This window comes from Drosophila tropicalis, unplaced genomic scaffold (assembly GCF_018151085.1).
Source record: "Drosophila tropicalis isolate 14030-0801.00 unplaced genomic scaffold, ASM1815108v1 contig_878, whole genome shotgun sequence".
Classification (NCBI taxonomy): domain Eukaryota; kingdom Metazoa; phylum Arthropoda; class Insecta; order Diptera; family Drosophilidae; genus Drosophila; species Drosophila tropicalis.
Genome location: NW_027173374.1, coordinates 7,173,354 through 7,197,079, shown reverse-complemented (window position 1 = coordinate 7,197,079; position 23,726 = coordinate 7,173,354). Strand labels below are relative to the sequence as shown.

The window sequence follows — 23,726 nt, the reverse complement described above, 5'->3', positions numbered from 1 at the left end:
CGTAATTAATTTTTGTATACAGTCTGGCAATATTTTACATTAAAAAAAAAGTTTTCTTGCTTTTAAGTTAATTATTTATTATTCATATGATTCAAATACAATATTTGTAAATTCCTTTAAGGCCTTTCTAATAATAAAATTGACAATCTACAAGATATTTTATCAATTCTATTTCAGCGTTTTCGAAGCAAAAATCTTAGCAAAAGCTTCTACATTTAAATGCCAAAATATTAATTGGAATAAGATGAAATAATCTCCATGTCGCTAATGAAATACCGTTCATTGTTTTAAGACCCTTTGTAATTGCTATCTTTGAGATTTTTAATCCTGGTTTTCATAAACAACACTTGGTTATTTATACATACATATGTATGTATGTAAATGTATTTGCTATTTACTCAGCGTGTTTCCTAATTCGACAGAATGTTTGCACAATAGAACATGCATTTCCTTTACAATGTTGTGTTAGTGTGTGTTTGTATGTTCGTGTCTGTGAGTATTTGCATTATTAACAAATTTTACCGCCTGTCGAGCTTTCAAAAGCATCTTATTACAGTCGAATGATTCCGTTTTGTGTTCAGCCACCCCACCCATCTCTGGCCCCCATCACCCGCCCACGCCCCCTTTTTTGGGCCAAAAATCAGTCAAGTGTAGACTAGACTTTGACAATGGCACTTGACATTCATATGAGCATTAAAAACCTTTTCAGCACGAGAGTAACGAATATCGAGTAGCTAATGGGATGGATGGTTTGTTCTATGTGTAAAGACTTGAACTCTCATCACAGTTTCTTTCTGTAGATATGTATATGTATGTATATATCCCGTATGAATATACATACATATATATGTACATATGCTTGTATATATATCATGCATAAAATGTCTGCCGCCAGTTGTTTGGAATAAAACAATATTCGTTAAATTTGAAAGTTTGTTTTTGACTTCTGCTACGCTTGGCAATTCTTTGCCTCGGGCTTTCGACTTGACTCTGCCCCATTCCCTCTCCCTTTTGCTCTGGATTTTTCTTTTTCATTTTGGAAACTTTATTAAAAATTCATATGATAAATATTTATACAAGTGTCGTTGGTTTCATGGTTACTGCAAGTTTTGCGTACTCTTTCTCATTTTGGCTTTTGGAAAAAAAGCGAAATTATTACAATAAGGATCATGAGATTTAAATTTATGAAGTTTATCAATTAAAAGTATAGCCTAACACAATCTTCTAAGCGTTGTTAGTTTGTTAAAACTTTTCTGACTAAAAAATGCCGGTGTTTCTGCAGCTGTTTAGGCCCTAGCCAAGTTTGTTGACCCAATTTTTTGCGAAAAGTTAAACTTTTAGCAAATGTATCAAGACTTTGACTTTGAAACTTTACATTGAGACAGAGCTTTTGTTTTTTTATCGAGTCTCCTTTTGTTGTTGCATTTACTCTCCCAGCTATTCAAAAGTGAAAGATGAGGAATGAATTACTTGTTGAATGACCGCCGCATTCATGCATAAAACCGATTTATCGATTAATCTTTGAGGTTAACTAACCACATTGATTTACGTGCGTACCGGGCAATGGGAAGAGTTGGAAGGTATACAGACATATGTATATCGGAATGGTGATTAAAAGTAAAACAGAAATGTTTACTGATGTGTATATCTTAGTATATAGTTGGTGTAAAAAATAATTTATATAGTCTTTTAAAAAAATTTATTTTAAAATAGAAGAAGGAATATTTAAATTGATCCAACAAAAGCTTTATTCGAAACTGTGTGTGTGTATGTACATATATTTAACCAAACATACGAGACCATGTAATGGTCAATAATGATTACAAGAAATGGCAAAATGAGAGGGAACACACAATTCCTAACTGACTGACAGACAACGCAAGAGCGGGGACTCCCCCGGTTACTAAGTAGTAACAGGACCTACGATGAGGGCGAAGGTTGAGGTAAGAAAAGAACAAAACCATCTGCCATGGATGGCTGGCTATCTGCTGCTTCTTCTACTTACGGCTTTACATACATATGTATGTGTGGATATAAATGATCTAAACAATACCTGATGGCCATACTATCAAGCAAAGCCCTCGTCTGTTGATGCTACTGCTGCTGCTTTTTGTTGCCAGTCTCTAAGCAAGAACAAGAGGAGCACAATGAGAACCAAAAAACAAAAAAAGAACGAAAATTCACAAAAAGCGAAAAGAAGCTTATTGACAAAGAGAATGCTAAAGCCAGCCAACACAGCGACATAGAGAGTAAACGAGGGGGAAGGTACTACACATACATACATACATGGTTTTCTGTTACTTACTGGTAGTTCAACTGCATTCATCGCCTTAAAAAAGAGAGAGACGAAATGAGATGAAAAACCAAAATTGATCCCGGCACTTAGCCCTCCTTTGACTTGGCCAATTTTCAGGCATTTGCCAGCACAACCTATTACCTGTTGTGAAAATGTATCTAACAGATACACTGCAACACACACACACACAATCCATCATGACAGCTGCATTCAGTTTTTGCAGTTCCATTGTATTCTTTTTACATCATAAGAGGGCCATAATTATCATCGTCAGTTCCTCTTTTCGTTATTATTATTTACCTTTGGAGTTGATACCTTTGTCCACTTAATATTTTTATAAACACAAATGACAGTTAAGCTAGTAGATTTTGGCCATTTAATGTGTTAATCTTCTGAGAGCTGTAAAAAAAAAACTCAAACAAAATAAATGGTAATATTTCTTTAAAGTTATAAGGTTATCAACAATATCCTGTAAAAGTTTATTAAAATTGTGTCTTGTTCATCGTTAAAATATAATATTAAGAAACACAGTTCTGGCAACCCTGGTGTTCAATCATTTTCATTCGTTCGTTTGTCTTGACTGTTCAAATCTCAATTTTCTCAAACATTTCCTTCTCACATTAGTCGCGTTGCTTTTGTTCTTGTTATTATGCATCTGCCTCTTGTTTCCCATACAAACGAAGAACACACAAATGCACACACATACACACACAAACGGAGTTACACCTGAAAGTTATTTCCATTGTCCATTCCCCGGTTGGTTGTTGTTGTGTGTTCTTCTTCTTTACCTGTACCATAATAGCCCTGAGTGAATATGTGTGTATCTGTCATTTAGACTCTCATTGTGTTTGGGTCAGACAGAGTAAAAGAAGAACAGAGATACCAAGCTAGTAGGAGAGACAGAACGATAAAGAGAGAGACAGAGAAAGAGAGAGATAAAGAGGCGAAGAGAAACAGACGAAGAGAGTGAAACTGAAGTAACCTTTTTTTTAATACTGGACCACCTTCACAGGTTTGTTTGAACTTGTCTTGTCGTCTATATGTCGGTATGTGTGTGTGTGCCTTCCTCCCACTCTCTTTCTCTCCGTGGCCACTCTTGTTTTTAGCTCGTTTTTCATCACTGTAGTCCAAATTGTCCAAACTAACCGACCATCACTTCAACTAAAAAGATAATTTTCTTCACTTTTGAAGCAGCTAACATTTTAATAGACACTCCATTTATGATTTATTACGATGGTGGTTGAAAAGTCAATCAAACCTGCCTTCTCCTTTTAATGGTAACTAATAAAAAGAATTCAATTAACTTTTGCAGTCCTAAGAGTACCATAAAAAATGATGCAGCTTGTTCTTTTTGAGAAAAAAATTCCCGAACACTTTAATCTACATACAAATCAAAACATTTCCGAACAAGGAATTTATAGTCTACAGTTTTATCTGTTGTGGGGGCCATTTCAAAAAACGACTTACCACTTTAATTTGTTAAATTTAATTATGGAAATCTGATATTGCTTGATTTTTTTTATTTGTTTATTATTGCAAATGGAATTTAAATATTTAAATTAATCTTTCGTTTTTTCTTTTTGTTTCAGGTAAATATAACACTGAATTACTCAAAATGATTTTAATTTCTGGACACAAATCTTGAATCGAGGTTAAATGACCTCGTTACCAGTAACACTTCTCAACGTTTATAAAGGTAATAAACCTTATTTAGAAAAGAAAAAATAAACCATTAAAAAAAGAGCCGTTGAATAGAAGGCGGTGGGAAGGGCGGGCCATGGTCGGGTTATTACGGTCAAAGATGGAAACGATGGAATGGAATGGAATGCGTAGCGCACGTATAGAAATGGGGAAGCGACTCTCAAGATAATTTTCAAGCCGAAACGCCAAAGAGATTTTTAGTGTCGCTGCGCACGTGACAGGCTAATTGACAACTTGGCCACCGGAGTTCTGTAGATACATAGACGAGTTTCTATTTATTTATTTATTACGGCATCGCAGTAAGTTAAAGGCCCTTCAAATACACGATAAAGCATAAAATTTGCTTCATAAAAATCCAAGATGCGACCTGCCTGTCAAAAGCTGGGGAAGAGAGAGAAAGAGAAAGAGAGGAAGTGGATTAAAACTAATTTCCGACATAAAGCTTTTGAGGCATCATCAGAACACACACACACACCCATACATCTAGCCACCTACATATATATATATATATGTATGTATGTAGAACTGGCTGCCGCAGTCACTCAACTTGGCCATTTTTGGCCCCAGAGAACGACGACACAAAGCAATCAAAGCGCAACCAACTGGGCGAACCAACAGTCTAACCGACTAACTTTCCAGAGCTCCTCCACTACTACTCCTCGTTCCACATGTTCTCGTTCCACCGTTTCCCACCTATGCTCTAAGTTGTTCTGTGTTGGTCAGCGAAGCAGAACCCAAAAACAACAACAACAAACAGCCATAAAATGAAAATATTGTATAAGGTGCGAGGAGCAAAGAAAGACAGAGAGAGAGAGAGAGGGGGGTATAGCTTAGGCAGGGACCGACTTGCTCTGTGAAATTACTTTAGGTACTTATAGTATACATTTTAGTATGTACTCCCATTGCTTACGTTATTAACATTTGCTTTGACATTTGTGGGTTAACTAAATGATTAACCCGCTAATAGTAATAATAAGAATAATAATAATAGTAATAGAAGGCACAAAAATAAAACAGTTACACATTGCTGTCTCGTCTCGTAAAATCTGCCCCATAAAAACAATACGAGAAACACTTGTAAAATGGCAATCAATAAGCTGACTATATCATCTAAAAAAAAGTATGAAAACACATAAATAAAGTCTATTGACGCCTCATTTTTGTAATAAAAGTAACGAAATTTCCGGTTTGTTGCATAAAAAGAATACTTCTGGTAGAAATATTTTCATCTTGTTGTCAATGTTCTGTTAAAAATGACAAATTCTATTGTCTATTGTCTAAAATTTATAAATTAACAAATCTAACTCTACATTAAATGAAACGCAATTGTTATTATTATTATTTTTTTTTTAACTCGCCATCTTGTATTTTTGTTAGAATACAATTTCGAGTAACCCCATTGTGTTGATTTTGGCCAAATTGTTGTTTCATTGTGGCTCAAGTCAAATTATTTGCCACTTGGATATGTTTCTCTTTAATGTGTGTGTGTGTTTGTGAGAGTAAAATGACTGTTTTGCATGTTTGATGATGGCAATGAACTCACTCTTAAATGATGGGGCGGAATGATGATTGAGGAAAATCGGAGGTGGCAACAACAGTTCGTCAGTCGGTCAGTCCGTCTTTTCTCTTAAAGTAAATTGAAATCAATTAAATAAACGTCATAAGCATGTTTTAAAATGAATATTATTTTCTTATTTTAGTTTATTGAGCAACGGATATTGAAATCTACATGAAGAAAAAAGCAATTATTCAGTTTATGACACGTACAAGAGAATTACAAAGGCCACCAGCGGCATGAATGAACCGCATCGAAATTTATTAATATTTTGCTTAAAAGTTTGTTGGTTTTTTTTTCTGCTTGCTGGCAGCCTTTTATTAGGCCAACTAAAACAAAAAAATTTGTTTATGACTGTCAGCAATATTTTGTTTTATTCGTTTTTTGTATTTGTTTTTCTTTACCACCCACCTGACCCATTGAAGAAAAGGCCTGAGGCAACAATACAAAATTAATTGCTGTGCTTAACAACAATTTCACAAAGGCAAATAGTGTATGTGTATGGAATAAGCTAAAATGTTTGTGACACTCAACAAAAAAAAAAAAAAAATACATAATCGTTTTAATGAGCTAATAAAAACAGAAAAAGAATCTGCAAATAGATTTAGGTTACAGCTGGCTATAGTATCTTATTGTTAGTAATCAAATGGGATCGATTGGTTGCATGAAATGGCATAGAGCACCGAACATGAACACTACACAGCAACAGTAGAAAAATAATTAGGGGCAATACCAGAGACATATTTCCATATTTTCTTTAACTTTTGAATATATCGATTTTTGGCAATGGTTTCTATTTCATTAAGTATATTATCACACTCAGTTTCTCAGTTCTCCCCCACATCTATCCAATTTCATTGTTGTTAACCCTAAATAAATATAAACAAATTTGCTGTATGTATTTGTTGTCTTATCAATTAACAGCATATTATTACTGTTGTTTTTTTTATTTATTTTTTTTAATTAAGTTTGCAGTGTTTAGCTCCAAACAATTCAATGTAAATCGATACAAACATATACATAGACAGACGTGTATAAACAAATAAATTATTTGCATAAAATGTTGCAAACAGCTGCCGCAGCAGTTTGTTGCCGTTGGCATTGGCAAGACATACTAAAACGGGGCTGAGAGATCAATAGAGAACATTTTGGCTAACGTTTTGTGTGCTAGTTCCTAGCATTTGACCTTCCTGCCATCTGTAGGCAGGAACATTAGTTTTGCTTCCTTTTCTACAAAAATTACACTTCTACTGTGAACTTTGCATCCATTCAAAGAAATTGGCTATTAAAATATCAGAAATCATTTTAGTTGACTAATCTTAAGTTATTTTTTAATGAGATGTTTATAAAGTAATTTTCCAATAAGGGAGTTTTAACTAACATTAGTGGGCCTCTAATAAAATGAATATATTTTACAATTAGATGTTTTAATTGAATTTATGTACATACATACATGCATATGTTTGTGTATGTATCCATTTAAAAATATTTTATATAGGAACTTGGCTTAATAAGTATAAAGTTTATGTGTGTTTGTGTCAGTCTGCGTCAATTCATGTAAATGTTCCTGTGTGTGTGTGTGCGTTTGTGAGAGTGTGTGGCTGAATGTGCGTGTTTTCCTGTTTCCATGGGTCTATGTGTCCTGTCGGCATTGCATTTTACACAAATGCCATATAATAATAATGTCCTTTGTTGTTGCCTAGCAGGCATCCTTTTGTTCCTGTTGTTTGCGGTCACATGCCTGCCTGATGTTGCGTATACGTCGAGTTGTGCAACCACCAAAACTGACGAGATGACACATTGACTCGACGGCGGCGACGGTGACACAAGAAAATTGTCGGTGTATTCCCGGGAATTCAAATTGTTTGCTGTGCATTTAATTAATATCCTTTTTGCGAAAAAGGTTCGTTTCGAATTACCAGATCAAACGACTGTTCTGCCCGTTTTCTTTTTCCTTCATTTATTTACTCTATCAATCCGTCATATAATATCGGTGGTTACTGTTCTATATACATTAAAACTTGACACCTGACATTCAGGTATCTATTTCAATTGCAAATAAAGATTCGGTGAAGCAAACATAATGGTCATCCAAATGAAATGACAATCAACGACCGACCAACTGCGACTACTTTGCACTGTGTGACAATCTAATTACATGCCTGACATGTTTAGCAAAGTGACAACCACACAGATCGTGGGCGTAGTAAGTTAGAAGGACTCTAGAGAAGGGGACATACTTAAGGCTATCAAGTAAATATCATACAAATTATTAAACATCTCATGAAATTCACAATGTTTCAAAATTTTTGATTCTTAAAAGATCGTCACCCCTTTTTGACCTTTCTCGCAACCATGAACTCGTATATTTTTTAATCCTCGTACGCCCGCCCATCCCTTTTATTTGTTTGTGTATCTGCCTTTGATGTTTCAAGTACATTCTGAATGTAATTCATGAAATGAAATTGAGTAAATGAAATGAATGTAGAACCTTAAAAAGAGAAAAAAAGGAAAGCGAAATATAAAAATATAAAAGGGTTGCAAAAAAAGACTACTGCTGTCAGTTGAGATTGGTGTCCATTTGTTATATTATTAGACACGTAGATTTCCCATTCCCATTTGAATCGATTCGTTGTCCTTTCAGGACACGTAGTGCACATAAAATGCACATACCAGCAAAATTTTACACTTTAAAAACCAAAAACGTCATTGAAATGAAATGAATAAGAGTTTAGTGAAAGTTTAGCGAAGTGAAAGATAGATACTGGTACTTACATATATATGTATATGTATGCATTATTTGATTAAAATCCAGCACGGTATAAACAAATTAAGGACAACAATTGAAAACATTAAAAAATCACACACTTCTTACGATTTATTGTGCCTTTCACTCCTTGAACATCCTTTGAAATACACGATCTACTTTGATTTAACCACTTTTAACATTTATTGGTATTCTTATGAGCAAATTACTCTTGTTAAATTTTTATAACCCCAAAAAAGTCAAAATCCTTGACGATAATAAAAAATTCACCGCAAGGGGCATAAAACTCCCAATCCAATCGACGATTCTGATTTCAATGCGAAGGCAAGCAATCCTACCCATTATACCGCCACCATTAGTTACAGCTCAGGGACCACCACAAGAGTCGATGGTAAAGAAACACAAAAAATCAATTGGCCATATACATACATATGTTGTATGTATATGTACATACTCACACACACATCGACTAGGCTCTTTATGCCTTTTATTTATTTATGTTTTTATTTCATTCTATGCTCAATTGAGAAATTGATCCTACATGGTTGGACTTTTGGTTTTTACCTAGCACACAACAATAACAAATTAATGGCAAATGGTCGCTGGACTGCTGGATAACTGAGGAGAACCCTGTACTGGTGGACCTGTTGGTGCACTCATTGAACCACCAACGGTTTTGGCCCTTTTTTTCTCTCTGTTTTTTTAGACCGGCAAGAAGAGTTTGTGCAGAGTTGCGGGCCAGTGTCAGGTGAAGGATGAATGAATGCAACGGAGAGAGGGCCTGTGCAGGGGGTTTCGGTCGGTGTGTTCCAGTTCGTTGACTTTCACGTGCGGCAAACCATACGTAGGTTTTATTTTTGATGCGAGTTACTCTCCCCCTTGTAGGCCTGGCTGGGTTACACCTTACCCATGAGTTAGTGTGTGTTTGTGAGTAAGAGCGGCGGGAGTACTCGCCGTTTTGTACACAAATGACAATTTTACCGTTTTGTGGACTCTGCCTGTGTGTCTGTCTCGCTGTGTTTCTGTGTATGTACATACATATTTATGTACATATGCCTGTGAAGTGGTTTAGCAGACAGTTTGTTGTTGTTGCTTTGCAATTTGTTAAAGCTCCACTCTAAACTGCTACGCCTGCATATATGTATATATATTTTGTATACATACATATATATATATACATTTGTGTGTGCGTGACTCTCGCGGGAAATTTTTATTATGACTTTGCTAATGTCAAGTGCGCGGCAAAGCAACATTTGACAAGCCAAGTAACCGACAAAAAGAAACGAACAATAACAACAACGACAACAACATCAACATTTAACATTTTCTTGTAATCAACATAATCAAAACCAACACAGAAATGTTCTCACCAAACATTACAATTACATACACTCACACACACACACTCATACATAAAATGCCACCCACCTTTTATGACAATTCGTCGTTTATTTTGTTGTCTCTTAAGTGTCAAATTCTGTATTTAGTAGTCGAGTAACAGACGAGTAGGAGGTTGGGGAGAAGAAGTCAAAAAGGGCACTCCAATGCTTAACTGTCTATGTGCATTTAAATGACACGGTGTAAATCATTTAAATGAAATTCAGAAATATATAGAACTTCAAAATCTAAACCTTTAGTCCCAATGGACTAAAGACGACTAGAGGATTTTTAAACATTTTTCAAAAATGGATACTTTTTCATAAATGTATATTGCGAATATAGTAAAAAATTATATGTTAATACCTGTGCCTGACCACTCATTTAGCAATTAATAAAAAAGAAATTAACGATTTTATGAAAAAAAAAAAAAAATTAATTACGAACAAAGAAAATACAAAAACATAAATTGTCCAGGTCAGAACCAGAGACTGGATACTCCCATCATTGGAAATGACTGCCTTTTTTATTTTTTATGCGGAATACTATAAAAAATTTGTTATAATGGAAATTGAAAATCATTAAACGAAAATAATGCAAAATTTTAATCAAATTAACTTTGATGAAATAACTTTAATTTAGCACAAAGCCATAGCCATCCATAGCATTATAATGCCTCACAAAGATCAAAGCAAATAGATAAATATGTATAAACATATACAGCTGTATACAAAAGACAGCTTTTTCCCCTTCCTCCTCCCATAAATAAATGTCAATGCGGAAATATTTGTTACGCATTTGTTTGTATAGCTATAGCTATACTTCAATTTGATATACCATATTTAAACATACATACATATATACAAACACATATACATATGTATATGTATATGTCGATGGTATTACACAACCAATGCACTCATACACAAACCAAATGCAATGTCTATCCATTTAGATGGAAAAGGACTCTTCTCTCTCTGTGTGTGTATATGCATCCAGAGAATTAATTAATGCAGACAGCTGCAGACGGCAACAGACGAACAGTAGTTCGAGTGGAGGGGATGCAAAGGAGTCTCAGAGAGAGAGAGAGGTGAGAGGTTGGGGAGAGGTGGGAATATGCAATTGTACATAGAAACATACCTCCGCTTATCCCCACTGAGTGGGATAAATCAAGAAGAAGACGACATTGCAAGCATACTTTAAAGAAGTGTGGGAAATGGGAGTCGGGCACCCCACTGTTGTCACTCAAGAGACGACTAATTACACTATCCAACAGTTTATATCTTTTTTAGTTTAATGGCAACACATTTTTTATAGCCATGATCTAGTATAGTCAAATCGTAGAGATTCACAGATTTCAATTCCTTCCAATGTTTCATTTTTAAGGAACATCAATTCAAGTCATGACGGCAACAAAAATATCTACACATTTAGTTTTTCTCTTCAAATTTGTTGCACAGTGTTCCTGTCCTCCTGACATCCTATACGCTGACATATGACAACACTTATGAAGGAAAGTCAAGTAATAGTGATCGGATATGCGGCTCACTGAAATTCAAAGTACATCATCTAGCAATATCTATAAATAGTTGTTAAATGGAACAAACAATCGGCTGTAACGAGTGTTCACTGTTACTTTTCTTATAAGAGTTTTTTTTGATTTGAATGCTATCCAACCCAGGCTGCCGATTTGTTGTTTGCCTCTATCCCCCTCTTTTTACAATCCACTTTAATAAAGTGTTCACGTTTTGATTCGTTGTCGTTTTGCCAGACAGCCAGACGGGGGAGATCGAGCCAGACCAGGCCAGTCCCAGTTTCAGTTCCAGTCACAAGCTAAAAATATAATTTCTCATTGCGTTTTAAGCACATACACACACACACACACACACACACACACACTTCACTGGGTTCTGATGTATGTCAATTAGTCGACAAATGGATTGCTCCGCCAGTTTAGTAAAAACTGGAACTGTATAACGACGATGACGACGACGACTCGGTGGCCCTTTTATGTAGAAACATATGTGCCTCTACAAATGGACTTGTGCGTGAATGCAGTTTCTATGGTCAGACAAACCCTCTCATCCTAATGCTGTCAATCTTTACAATTTGATTTCAAGTTAATTTTTAATTGCACTTAAACAGGAAATCTCAATTGCATAACAATTCTTATAAGTTAAACTAAATTAGCATAAATCTCTTTTCTTTTGGGATGAGGCAATGTCCTGGTTGGATTGGATTGTCCTTTGTAAGAAAAGGTTTCATTTACAGTCCATCTGCTGTTGCTAAGTATTTACTGATAATTTTAATGTCTAAATACTCAGAAGAAAGGTAAATCCATTTTAGAAAACTTCGTCTGGATATTAGTCCAGATCAGTCGAGATCAGTCCATTTCCCCCACTCTTAGTGAGTATGATTTTGTTTAACATTTATGCAAAAAGGATGTACGTAGTCTTTACACTTGAAGTTTTCTTTCTACCTGTGCGAACAGGAATCTAATCAACCTTAAGTTTTAATATATTACGTATACGCATCGATATTAAATTATTATCAAGCAAATCGAATTCGCATCCTCTCAGTTGTGCTACTGTTCCACAATGAACAGTTGTGTCATAACTTTGAATGCCATTCTCTCTCTCTCTCTCCCTCTCTGTTTCTATGTCTTGTCTGACATGTAACACTTTGACTGCACCGTCATCATCATCACAGCAACAGCAGAACAACAACAACTAACATATTTTGTTGTCTCTTTTGATACTCTTAAACGTATCTACAAGATACACATATCTGCTTGTATACCAAATACACATATCTTTATCTCCATTTAACAGAGCAACCACAACAACAACAACAACTGTAATCAAGGTGCGCTTGTATGTGTTTATATGTGTGTGTGTGTGTGATGGGAGAATACTTTTATTTAGGTTTTCATGCTGTGTTGTTTTTATTGACTTTATTGAGATAGTTTATCTTGTATCTTGTGCATATGTATTAGTGGGCTCACACACACACACGTGAGTGTGTTAATTGCATTTTGATTGAATGGCGTTGGAATATTTACTCTGCATATGGAAGAACATTCAATCAGAAATAATCTTTTGTTTTTTTATACTTCAAATGAGACTCAAATCAAGTGTGAAATAAAGAAGACACCAAAGGTGCGATTTTATGCGATGAGAAAGGAGAATATTGTGGCGGGGAAGGGAGGGAGCAGGTGCCCATTAGTAACAGGTTTTCTTTGAAAGTGTTTACAGAATGCAAATTGCTTTTAGCAGCAGGCAGCAACTTCATTTAGCTTGTACTCTCTTTTTATCTCTCTTCTTCATATTGGCATCTCTTCCTCTCATAAATATCTCATTGTCTTGCTGCTGCTTAGCCATGTCTGCTACTTGTGTGTGTGTTGTGTATGAGTGTGTGTGCCCCATTTTTGTTTTTCGTTCTCGTTTTACGGATTTTCTTTTGTGTGGAATAATAATCCATATCCATATTTTGATTTGTCAGTTGCCTTTGTCTTGTGTTCATATTGGTGTTGTTATTATTATTTCTGTATACAAATTTTCGAGGGTTGTTTTTGTTGCTTTTATTATTATTATTATTTTAGTAGTAGTAGTAGTAGAAGATGGAGAAAAAGAGGAAGAAAATGGGGATACTTTGTGGTGGTGGATGCGCACATGAATACGAGAGTCTTTCTCTCATTCTCTCTGTTTGGAGAGCGCAAGGGAGAGAGAGTTTTTACTCTCTTATCTAGCTATATTTCACGTGTTTTGGTTGACAGTTTTTGTATTTTTTTATGTTATATTTAGTAAGGCATTTATGTATTTTTTTTTTCTGTTGGCAACCTTAAAAAATGTCAATTATCACCGTCAGATGGCGTTTCAAGGTTCATGAATTAATAAATACTTACATATATCGTTTAAAATTACCAAGAATTGCTAGAATAGTAATTTTTGAAATTAAATTAGCAAATTTATTAACTTAGGAAAAAGAAGTATTAATTCTTTATGCTTAACTAGTGAAATCACATGTAAACATATGTATGTATGTATGTTCTGTGTTGGGATGAATATTAATAATAACATTATGCCTCGCGTATGTTAAATCTTAATGTCAGATAATATTTCTTGGGACAATTTGATAGATTAGCCTTTTTAATTAGCCCATAAGTGGTTATCTAGCATCCACCCACCACCTGTTATGCTGAATAATTGGCCATTTTTATCATTATCAATGTAGTCATACTTATACCTATGTGGCAACACTGGACGAATGTCCTTTCTTACTCTCCCTCTCTCTGGCTTCGGACTAAGTGATTTTACGTGTTTGGTGTACCACACACGTCTCCTAAGCCTGTTTCTGTCTTGCCACTTGGTTTCGATTTTTTCTTGATGTTTCGTTTCGTTGTTTGCCCTCTTTCTCTCTCTCACTCTATTTTTTTCTGGCGCTCGCTGCTCTCGCATTATTTTTTGCCACCAACGCCGCGCGCTCTGTTGTTTTCGTTCCATTCTTGGCGGGCGAAGCAGGACGAGAATGAGACTGAGAACGAGAACAAGAAACGCGAACATCGCCGAGTTGGTTGGAGGAATACGAGTATCTATATGTACATACATACATATATATGTGTATTTGTTGGGGATATAAAAATGTTGAGTGCAATTCGAGGCGCGACGACTAGTCTTACGTATGTACGTGCCGGGGTCGCAATGAATTTCGTGTCCTGTTTGTCGGTCCTTGCCGCCGCCACGCACACAACGTTTTTATCATCGACAGTAAATAAAAATTAATCAACTACTACGGTGCTCCTCGGTGCGTTCGGTGTGTTTGAGTGTGAGTGTGTGCTTTAGTGTTTTGAAATTGATTGTGTGAAGGCAATCATAATCAAAAGTTCAATAACTTAATTTGGATATCGTCCTTTTTCCGTGTATCTCTCTCTTGTGTTAATGAGCCACAACAGAGTTCAAGTGCGACGACTGAATAAAAATTCATTTAATTTCTCTTGTAGAAAAGTGTATAAAAAGCAGTCAAAATTTTCACCATTTATCCGCAAATATTTAGTGAGTATCTAAAAGATGCCTCTCAAGGCGCCCTCTAACCACCCACAGTCCCCAAACCCCTCCACCCTCACGAATATATACATATATATACCGAATGCTCTGTGTGTTGTGGCCCCCTTACAGAATAGCACTAAAAGAGCACGCGTGCAAAATGATGTTTGGCCACTGTTGTTGTTGTTGTTTGTAGCTGTGGCTCGTTTTGGGGCGCAGAAGTGTAAAGCGCACGTCTTTGGGCCATACTACACATACAGATACATCAATATAGAGTGAGATACACACACACACTAACACCAACATATCGACAACGATGACTACGTAAATTGTGAAGAAATGCGCGCTCGTGTGACCTGCCAGCTACCAACTTGAACCTCCCAACCTTGTCAACCACCCACCCACCTATCTACCTATAGACTGCCGCCTTCTCACCATTCGGAAAAGCAAAACAAATAGAGATATAGATACATTTTTCGTTTCATTTTTACCTTTGACCGAAAAAAAGCAAAGAAAAAATCCAAGCACAAAGAAAACTTTTCTCACACACTACACACATACAGCATATGCTTTCCACTCCCCTTCGACTTCTATACTTACCAATTCCTGTTGATTGCATTTGAATAAAGAGTTTGCCGTCATCGTCGCAAAAACCAATTCCAAAAATGTGGTTTAATTTAAACCGCACATTTTAGTTTATGTAAAACCACCGAAACCACAACACACACAAACAAAGCGACAAAAAGTCAATCTGTACTAGTTTCAAATTGTTGACAGGTCCTTTTTCTTCTCCAAACATATTACACAAATGGAAACTTTTTTTCAATTTGAACTTGGGAGTTAATCTTGTACTAAGTAGTTAGACAGGGCAATTATTTACAACCTTAGTCTCAAGTAAATTCTTTTGAATTTGAATTTGTAAACACATGATTAAATAATAATACATGAGATCAAGAATATTTACAAAATAATATAATATTTAGTTATATATATAGAGACCTCAAGTACATAATGCCCTAAGATCTAGACTTACATAAAATCTATGTCATTATTTTAAGAGTTTTTAAGATTAATTCTTTTGCTAAATGTCCGATTTTTGATATATTGCAAGACTTTAGGAATATCTTATGCAATATAACCTAATGAGGTTAAAACAATAAAATCCGATTTAGTTTGAATAGTGCAAGAATATGGATTAGCACAGAGTACGATATGAATTCTAGCTGTAAAATAATATATTTTTACCAGTAAGTCGATTAGTTTGCATTTAATAGTTTGGTTTGCGATACCTATTAGCATTTCGATCGATTAATTGGATGGATATATGTACATATACATAAACATGTATGTACATATGTATGTATGTATATACATATAGACATATAACGCTATTTGTCTGTCTGTCATGTTCGCTCTATGACCGATTAATAAATATTTCATTCACCTGCGTTTAACGTAATTGTTTCAAGTGGCGCGAAGTGTGCAATTGGTGGATGGAGAGGGGCAACTGTGGCCATGACGGGGTATGTTTTGGTTTTCTTTGGTCTCTCGTCAGCTGATGGTGGTGGTGCAAGGTAGAGGCATTATTCTAATTGACCATGTGTCGATTATTGAAATTGCATTTTCCACCTGCAAACGGAAACGGTTTTAACTAATTGAATATTGCATATACACTTCAAGTCGAACAAAATAGTTAGGGCATATACATATATGTACATGTGTATCCTACAAGTTTCAGATCTTGTTGTTGCTTATTTGTAGGTATTCATATTGGTTAATTAACGGTTCGTCCTAATGAGATAGACCTTTACATTGCCAGAAGATCAGAAAACATATTAAAGGTATAGCATACTGTCAGTAATTCGATTTGATGTTGAGCACGTTTCCCAGAAAATTAAGAACTAAACAGACATCCCTAAAGATAAACATACTTTTGCATATGTGTGAGTGTGTGTACATGCAATCATGTAGCAAAATCATTTCTGCCACCGTGGTTCGTCTTCTTCATACATCTCTCTCTCTCTCCTCATATACTTTCCACTTAAGCTCAACTCTCTGGTCATGATGCATGTTGCGAGGAGAAGATGGCACCATCACATTCATCTATACACACATATGTACATATACAAACGTGTCTTTACTTATCGATTTTTATTTCATTTTTATCCGCTCCACGAGGAGCCCAGAAGCTTCTAGCTCTCTGTCTTATGTGCCTTCCGTTTGCCCGTTCCTCCTGCCGCCTGCAGCTTGGGCATTGTTTCTTTTTTCACAAACATTTTTTATATATGCTTCTACTTATAAACGCGTACCGACTGGGCAAGAAGGGGATAAAGTGGGTTGACTTGGTTTGGTTTGGTTTGGGGTGGTGGTTAAGAGGCTGTATGTATATACATATATATATATATGAATGTAAGTATGTAGTCAGGAGGCCGTAGCAGCACCGACATATCACCATAACACCATCAACAGTTCATATACCAATGCGAAAGGCAAGCGAGCAGGAGGACTCCTTGTTATTGTAGTTGTTGTTAGTCGTTTACTCGGATCCTTTTTAAAGTCCGATTCGCGCACGGCTGCTATTGTTGCAAAATGTGACAATAGAATGAACAGAGCAGCAGCAGCCAGGCCAGGCCAGGCCAGACTGACTACTCACCCACATCCCCCTGCCTCCCTTTCGCCAACACACACACACAAAGGATGAAAACTTCAAAACGGCGGCGCTTCTAGCACAACTTCTACTTAGCAGAGTAGTCCTCTCTGGCAGCGCCAGTCAGACAGACAGACGGTAGAATAGAACAGAACAGAACGCGACATAAACCGACGGGATGAAACGAGAAGAGGGGAGGGATTGGGACTCCAAGCTGAGGTCATACCAGTCAACCAAATAAATGAAACAACAAAGACAAACGCATACACACACACATACACTGATACATAAAATATATGCGAAAGCATAAGGTGGGGCTCACTTTTCTCCCGCCAACACTCCGCACTCTACCTCTCTCTTCCCGTTGTCTTGTAGCCAACGGCAACGATGTTGGAGGCTCTGTTGTCGTCTCTAGAGTGTCCTATGCCCACAGTTTCTCTTCCACTCCACCCCCTTTCGCATGTGTATTTGTGTGTGTGTGTGTTCGCATATAAATAAATATTATTATTTTTCGCTCTCTTCTCTTTGACATAAAATTTACTAGAGGAAAGGACAACAACAACCGAGTCGACTGAAAGCTGGGAACTTGAGTGTTCTTAACTCAAACGACATGATTATGACGCTTGGTTCTCTCCTCTTTATTTCTTCTCCTTATATGCAAATATCATTAAATAAATAGAAATGGCAACTGATATACAAATGAAAGACAAGTTTACTTATTGCTAGTTTAAAATATGAAGTTTCATAATATTTATAAATCACATTTGTCTTGTTTATTGATCTTACTGAGATTAGCTTCAAAGTAAAATTTGTTCGAATTTCTTCGATAATCAATTTTGTTAAGGTGAGACCCATTTTTAATTAGGAGTTGATCCATTAGTGCAAGTGCTGCAACTAGATTTGGCTTAATTCAAAGGTAAATTGCCTTCAAAGGTAACTAAAACTAGCGAGACGATGGATGTGGGGGAGAAGAATGTCATAAAAGGCTACAGAAGTTGTTGCCAAAGTTGGGATAGTGAGGAAGAAAGAGTGAAAAAGAGACAACGTTTTTTTTCTACCTTTTTTTTTTCGTCCGACAAAATATCTACTGACTTTGACATGCACTGAGAACTGTTGGAAGTGCATCTTTCTGTGTTTGTGTGTGTGAGTGTGTATGCATGTATATACACACAGTTGCACAGTTGTTTGTGTGCCTTGTAAATAGGATTCATCTCGCGCCGCGGACAACTGGCGTTTGGCTTCTGCATAAAATGCAAAATAACGTGATCTACTACTCTTCGCTCTCTTGCTTTTTGCCTCCCTTTTCCCCTCCTGAATCCTTCCGGTTACCGCCAACGCCACTGCCACTGCAAGTGTGTATGTGTGTGTGTGTGTCTGTGTAATTTTTTGCGCACAGACACTCAAGTAAATGGCCATCAAGCAGGCAGGCAGCAGGCCAAAACCATAGCAAGCGAACCATACATCCATCCATCTGTACAATCATCTCGTCGTCGACATGTATCCATGTCAGCAGCCAAAAGTACGGACCAGCAACACCCCCTCTTCTACGTCTCTTCGCCGTTCGGTTGAAACTTCGTCGTCGTCGCCGTCAGCGTCAATTTGTGCTTCAGTTTTTCATTCCCCTCAAATTTTCTGCTGTTGAGGTTTTTCATTTCATCTACTAACTAACTGTACCTTCGATAGTTACTGAATTTGTTTAATTAAAGGTAAAAGCAATGATGGAAATTTTTGAAATTCTAGTTTATGAATTTTAATAGTAATGCCAATGCTGGCTTCATCTATTTGAAACAGTTCTCTATAAATTGAAAATAAGGGAATTCTTCTCAAGTCTAATGGCAATTTATGTTTACTTTTCCAACAACAATTGTACAACAAGTTGTTAACTACTTTAGAGGGTTAATATCCCTTTGTTCTTTAAATAATCATAATAATTCCGACACCAAAGAAAAACATCACAAGTCTTCACAGATTTTACGTTTTGCCCCAGGCCAATCCATTGTCCTTCTTGATTTATATTTTCATGTTTTCTATTTATTATTTTTAATAGGAATATTGTCTCCTCCGGGTCCGTTTCTGACGCCCAGTCCATCACCATCGATCTCAGCTAGCCCACGTCTGCAACCATCACCCTCGCTCTCACCGTTTCCACAGGATGTGGTGCTCGTAGCCGGTGGCAATCAATTGAACGTTACCAGCAATCCACAGGAACACGTAAGTTTAATTAGCAGTTCTGTCCATTAAACAGGATCAGTATATTTCAATAATTTGGATATTTTCAACAAATAGGACCGCAAGGCGGCGACGCCTGGCAGGCGACAATCTATACATCAGTTCACCAATGGCAGTCCGAATGCTGGTACAGTGGTCTTTCAGCCAAGTCCCTCTCAATCGCCGGCGGCAGCCACCACGGTTATTGGCGTGACAACTGGTGGTGGTCTGATAGCTACAACAACAGGTGCCGGCAATGCGGGTGCGGGAGTTGGCAATGCAATTGGCAGTGAGCTAAATGCCACTCTTGTGGGTTCTAATAATATACAACTAAACAAGGTAAACTCAATCAACTAAATGTATTTATGATAATAATATTAATAATTTGAATCTATATGTTTCCAGAAGGGTAATAATAAACGAGCCAACAACAACAGCCAGCAACAGTTGCTGCTGCAACAGCAGCAGCAACAGCAACTTCATCACCCCCCGCAGTTGACACATCAAATCTTTAGCAGCAACGCTGCAGCTCCCACTTCGATATCGACAACGACAGTAGCCGGCGGCTATGGGGGGCCGGCCACATCGTTTGCGACAGCAAATGTGGCTTGTAGCCCAAAAGGTCAAGCGAAAAAAAGCCGCCGCGCAGACCACATTGGTGAGCCAACAGCAACAGCAGCAGTTCCATCACTATCAGAGCAGTAGTCCACTGATAGCAGATAGTCCCATACCAAGTCCGAGTAGCTCGATAACAGCAGCAGCTATTAAGCCACCAACGCCGCAACCACCACAAACCGTGCAGATGTTGCCACAACAATTCACAATAACGGGCGGCACAACCCAACAATTACAGCAGCAACAGCATCCGCAGCAGCCTCAGCAAGTGTTTCAGTTTATTCAGGGACCCCAAGGTCAGATTATAGCCACTGCCCCGCAGCCTCAATTGCAACAACAAGCACAGCAACAGCAGCAGCAACATCACCCACAACAACACCAACAGCAGCAGCAGCGTTTTATCACCAATACGGCGACAATTGCACTGCCCACCACATCCACCACCGGTACCACCACGACAAAATCAAGCAAAACGCCACAACAGATCCTGCCCAAGCCGCAACAGGAGCTAACGACGCAGTCGATTCAACAACAGCAGCAGGCCAAAACTAAACCGCAAATCTCGCAGTCACCTCAACATGTCACGTCCAATGCCGCCGGCAATCAGGCGACCAATGCATCCCAACAGCAACAACAGATTTTACTCCCGGCGACAAGTGCTCAGCCGCAGCAGTTGCTGCTGAACCAAATGCCTGTACTGGTTCAACAAAATCCACAGGGAGTGCAGCTTATCTTGCGCCCACCCACACCGCAATTGACAGCGACACCCTCGCTGGTCATTCAGAATCCTCGGGGCCAAGCACAACTCTCTCAGCCGGCGCAGCAGCAGCTGCTCCGAATCGTAGGCACAAATGGGGCTACCATGCAGCTGGCTGCCGCGCCCACTTTCCTCGTGTCCTCGCAGGCAAACCTCATTCAGCAGACTGCTGCATCGGCCGGTCAATTCCAAAACGCCATCAAGACGGGCACCCAGTTGAGTGGCCTTCACGCGGCTCTAGCACAGGCGCAGGCGCCACGATCTCAGCCGTTCGCTACGACGGCAACCATCAATACCCAGCTCCTGGGGCAGAGTGTAGCGGCCCAGTTGCAGAATCTGCAGCTGGCAGCTGCCCAGATTCAAATGCCGAATGGGTTGACAGCGATCTCCCAGCTGCCGGCTCATCTGCAGCAGAGCTTAGGCGGGGCCACCATTAATCTGAATCAGTTAAATGGAGCCCATATCCAACAGATTGCCACTGCCTTTCAAGCGCCACAGGCTCCAAGCACTGGAATCGGAGGTGGTACAACCACAGCGGAGTTATTTACTCAATCATCGCCAGCGCATGTTCCGGTAGCTGTGACGCCGGAGCCACTGCGGCAATCCACGCCGGTACCGGTCCTGCAACAGCAGCAACATCAACAACAAGCTGCCATGGCGACGATACAGTTGCAGCAGCAGCAACAACAGCAGCAACAGGCACAGATTCAGCAATTGGAACATCAGCTGCAGCAGACGCAATCCCAGGTGCAGCAGGCCCAGCAACAGCAGCCGCCGCCGCCGCCAGTTGAAGCAAAAAAGAAGCCACGCCCCCCGCAAGAAAAAGCCACCGGCGGCACAGGTAGTTTCCACGAACACGATACAGTCACCTCAAATTATATCGACGTCGTCGTCCATAGCGACACCGCAAAAGATAGCCATATCGGCCACGCCCACACCCACATCAATAACCACGATGCTGCAGCGAGCAAAATCCCCCTCACCACCTCCAACGCATATCCAACGTGCCAGCAATGGCAAACTTGATCTCGGCGATGTGATGAAATTTTGCGGAATCACCGGCGACGACGATGATGACGAGGATTACGGTCTGGATGGCACAGGTCTGGTGGCGTCTAGTTGCACAGCAGATGAAACGGTAACAGCGTCAGCGACTGCCCAAGTTCCAGTCAACGCCGCAGCAGTGCCCGCAGCAGTAGCTTCTAGCTCCAACAATATCATGATCTCTATACCGCACCAAAACGGCAGCGATGGTCTTCCATTTACATTGACAATACCAGCGCCACAGCCGTCGCATACACAGCCGCCCAACGAAGCCACCGAAATACCAAATATCCTAATTAAGATTGATCCAAACGAAGCGAATGCCACATCATCCTCCACCTCCACAGTGGGAGCGGCTACAACTTTACCACCGTATACCCTATCGACACCACGCTTGCCTACAGCCGAGGAGATACAGAAACAGGCTCAACAACATTTAGCTCAACAGGCGGCGGCGGCAGCTGCCGCAGCAGCAGCAGCAAAAATTACCACCACAAGCACGCTCCAGACGACAGGAGGAACGCCAACGATAAGCATTAGCCTGCCGACGCCTCAGCCAACGGCTTTAGCGGCAGCTGCTCCTCCTGTCCCTGTTGCATCGACGACGGCTGCAGTGAAGCCACGTAGAAAACCCGCCGTAAGAAGAAATACCAAAAAAACGGAAACCATTAGTACTCAGCCAACTGCGATGAGCATTAATCCAGCAACGCCAACTACGACCACAACCATCAATAGTAGTAACATCCACACCTCCGCCGCAGCCGTTATATCAGCTAGCACTGGGAATGGCACTGTGAATACCATCACATTAACTACTCCGGTAGCACCAGCTCCAGTAAGTACCAGCACCACTCCGAGTTCCACTCTGATGCTGGCCCATGGACTGGCCACAAATAACCCAACCGCAGTGCCCAGTCAGATAGGAAATATTCAGATTTCCCAAGTGCAGAATCATCATCAGCCAACCCTGCCGATTAGCAGTGCCGTTGAGAATAAGATTCAAATCATGCCCATCCTGCCACCGGGTGCCACTGTAATGGGCGGTACACCCGGAACACCAATTGCAACAACGAATCCGCCTCAGCCACAACAGACGACTACACAGTTGGTGTTCCAGCCAACACCAACTGCATCCGCAGGTGGCAGTGGTGGTGGTGTCGAGCCATCGTCAACTACAGCCATCAAGTTGTCCAATGACGGCCGTCAGATGCAATTGGTCGCCATTCCCCAAGCAACACCGCCTTCCGCACCACTGACAGCTCCGATTTCGGGTCCTGCTCCTGCACCGACTGCCATGTTGCCTCCGCAATTAACGGGAATGCCAGGAAATTTATCCATATCGGTGGGGTCACCAGCCACGGCAGCTGCTTTGGTGCCACAACTAACTGGAAGCCTTACTTTGGCCGTCTCGGAGCATTGCGAACGATTGATTTTACGACATGATCCCAACAATCCGCAAGATCATCAATCGCAATTGATATTGCAGGCGCTGCTGAAAGGCGCTCTGCCCAATGTAACCATTATCAATGAACCGACACGGGCAGATCCGAATAAGCCAATAGTTCAGGCGATATCTCCACCGCAACAGCCTCAACAGCCACAGACAATACAGGCCCAACCAGTCCTGCAGCAGTTGCCTAAAGTTAGCCCAGCACCAAAGATTGAAATGAAGGGTAAGTTTAACACTTAGTAGTGTAATAACAAAAGCATTAATTTG

General features: G+C 39.1%; 1 protein-coding gene across 1 annotated transcript in view; it reads left to right on the top strand.

Annotated features, from left to right (window-relative positions):
- Positions 1-23,726, top strand: part of Bicra (BRD4 interacting chromatin remodeling complex associated protein) — a 36,320-nt gene that overhangs the window by 4,798 nt on the left and 7,796 nt on the right. The window contains 5 exon segments of the mRNA XM_068300170.1: positions 19,433-19,596; positions 19,672-19,932; positions 19,999-20,235; positions 20,237-21,777; positions 21,779-23,682. Coding sequence (XP_068156271.1) covers positions 19,433-19,596; positions 19,672-19,932; positions 19,999-20,235; positions 20,237-21,777; positions 21,779-23,682 — 4,107 coding nt within the window.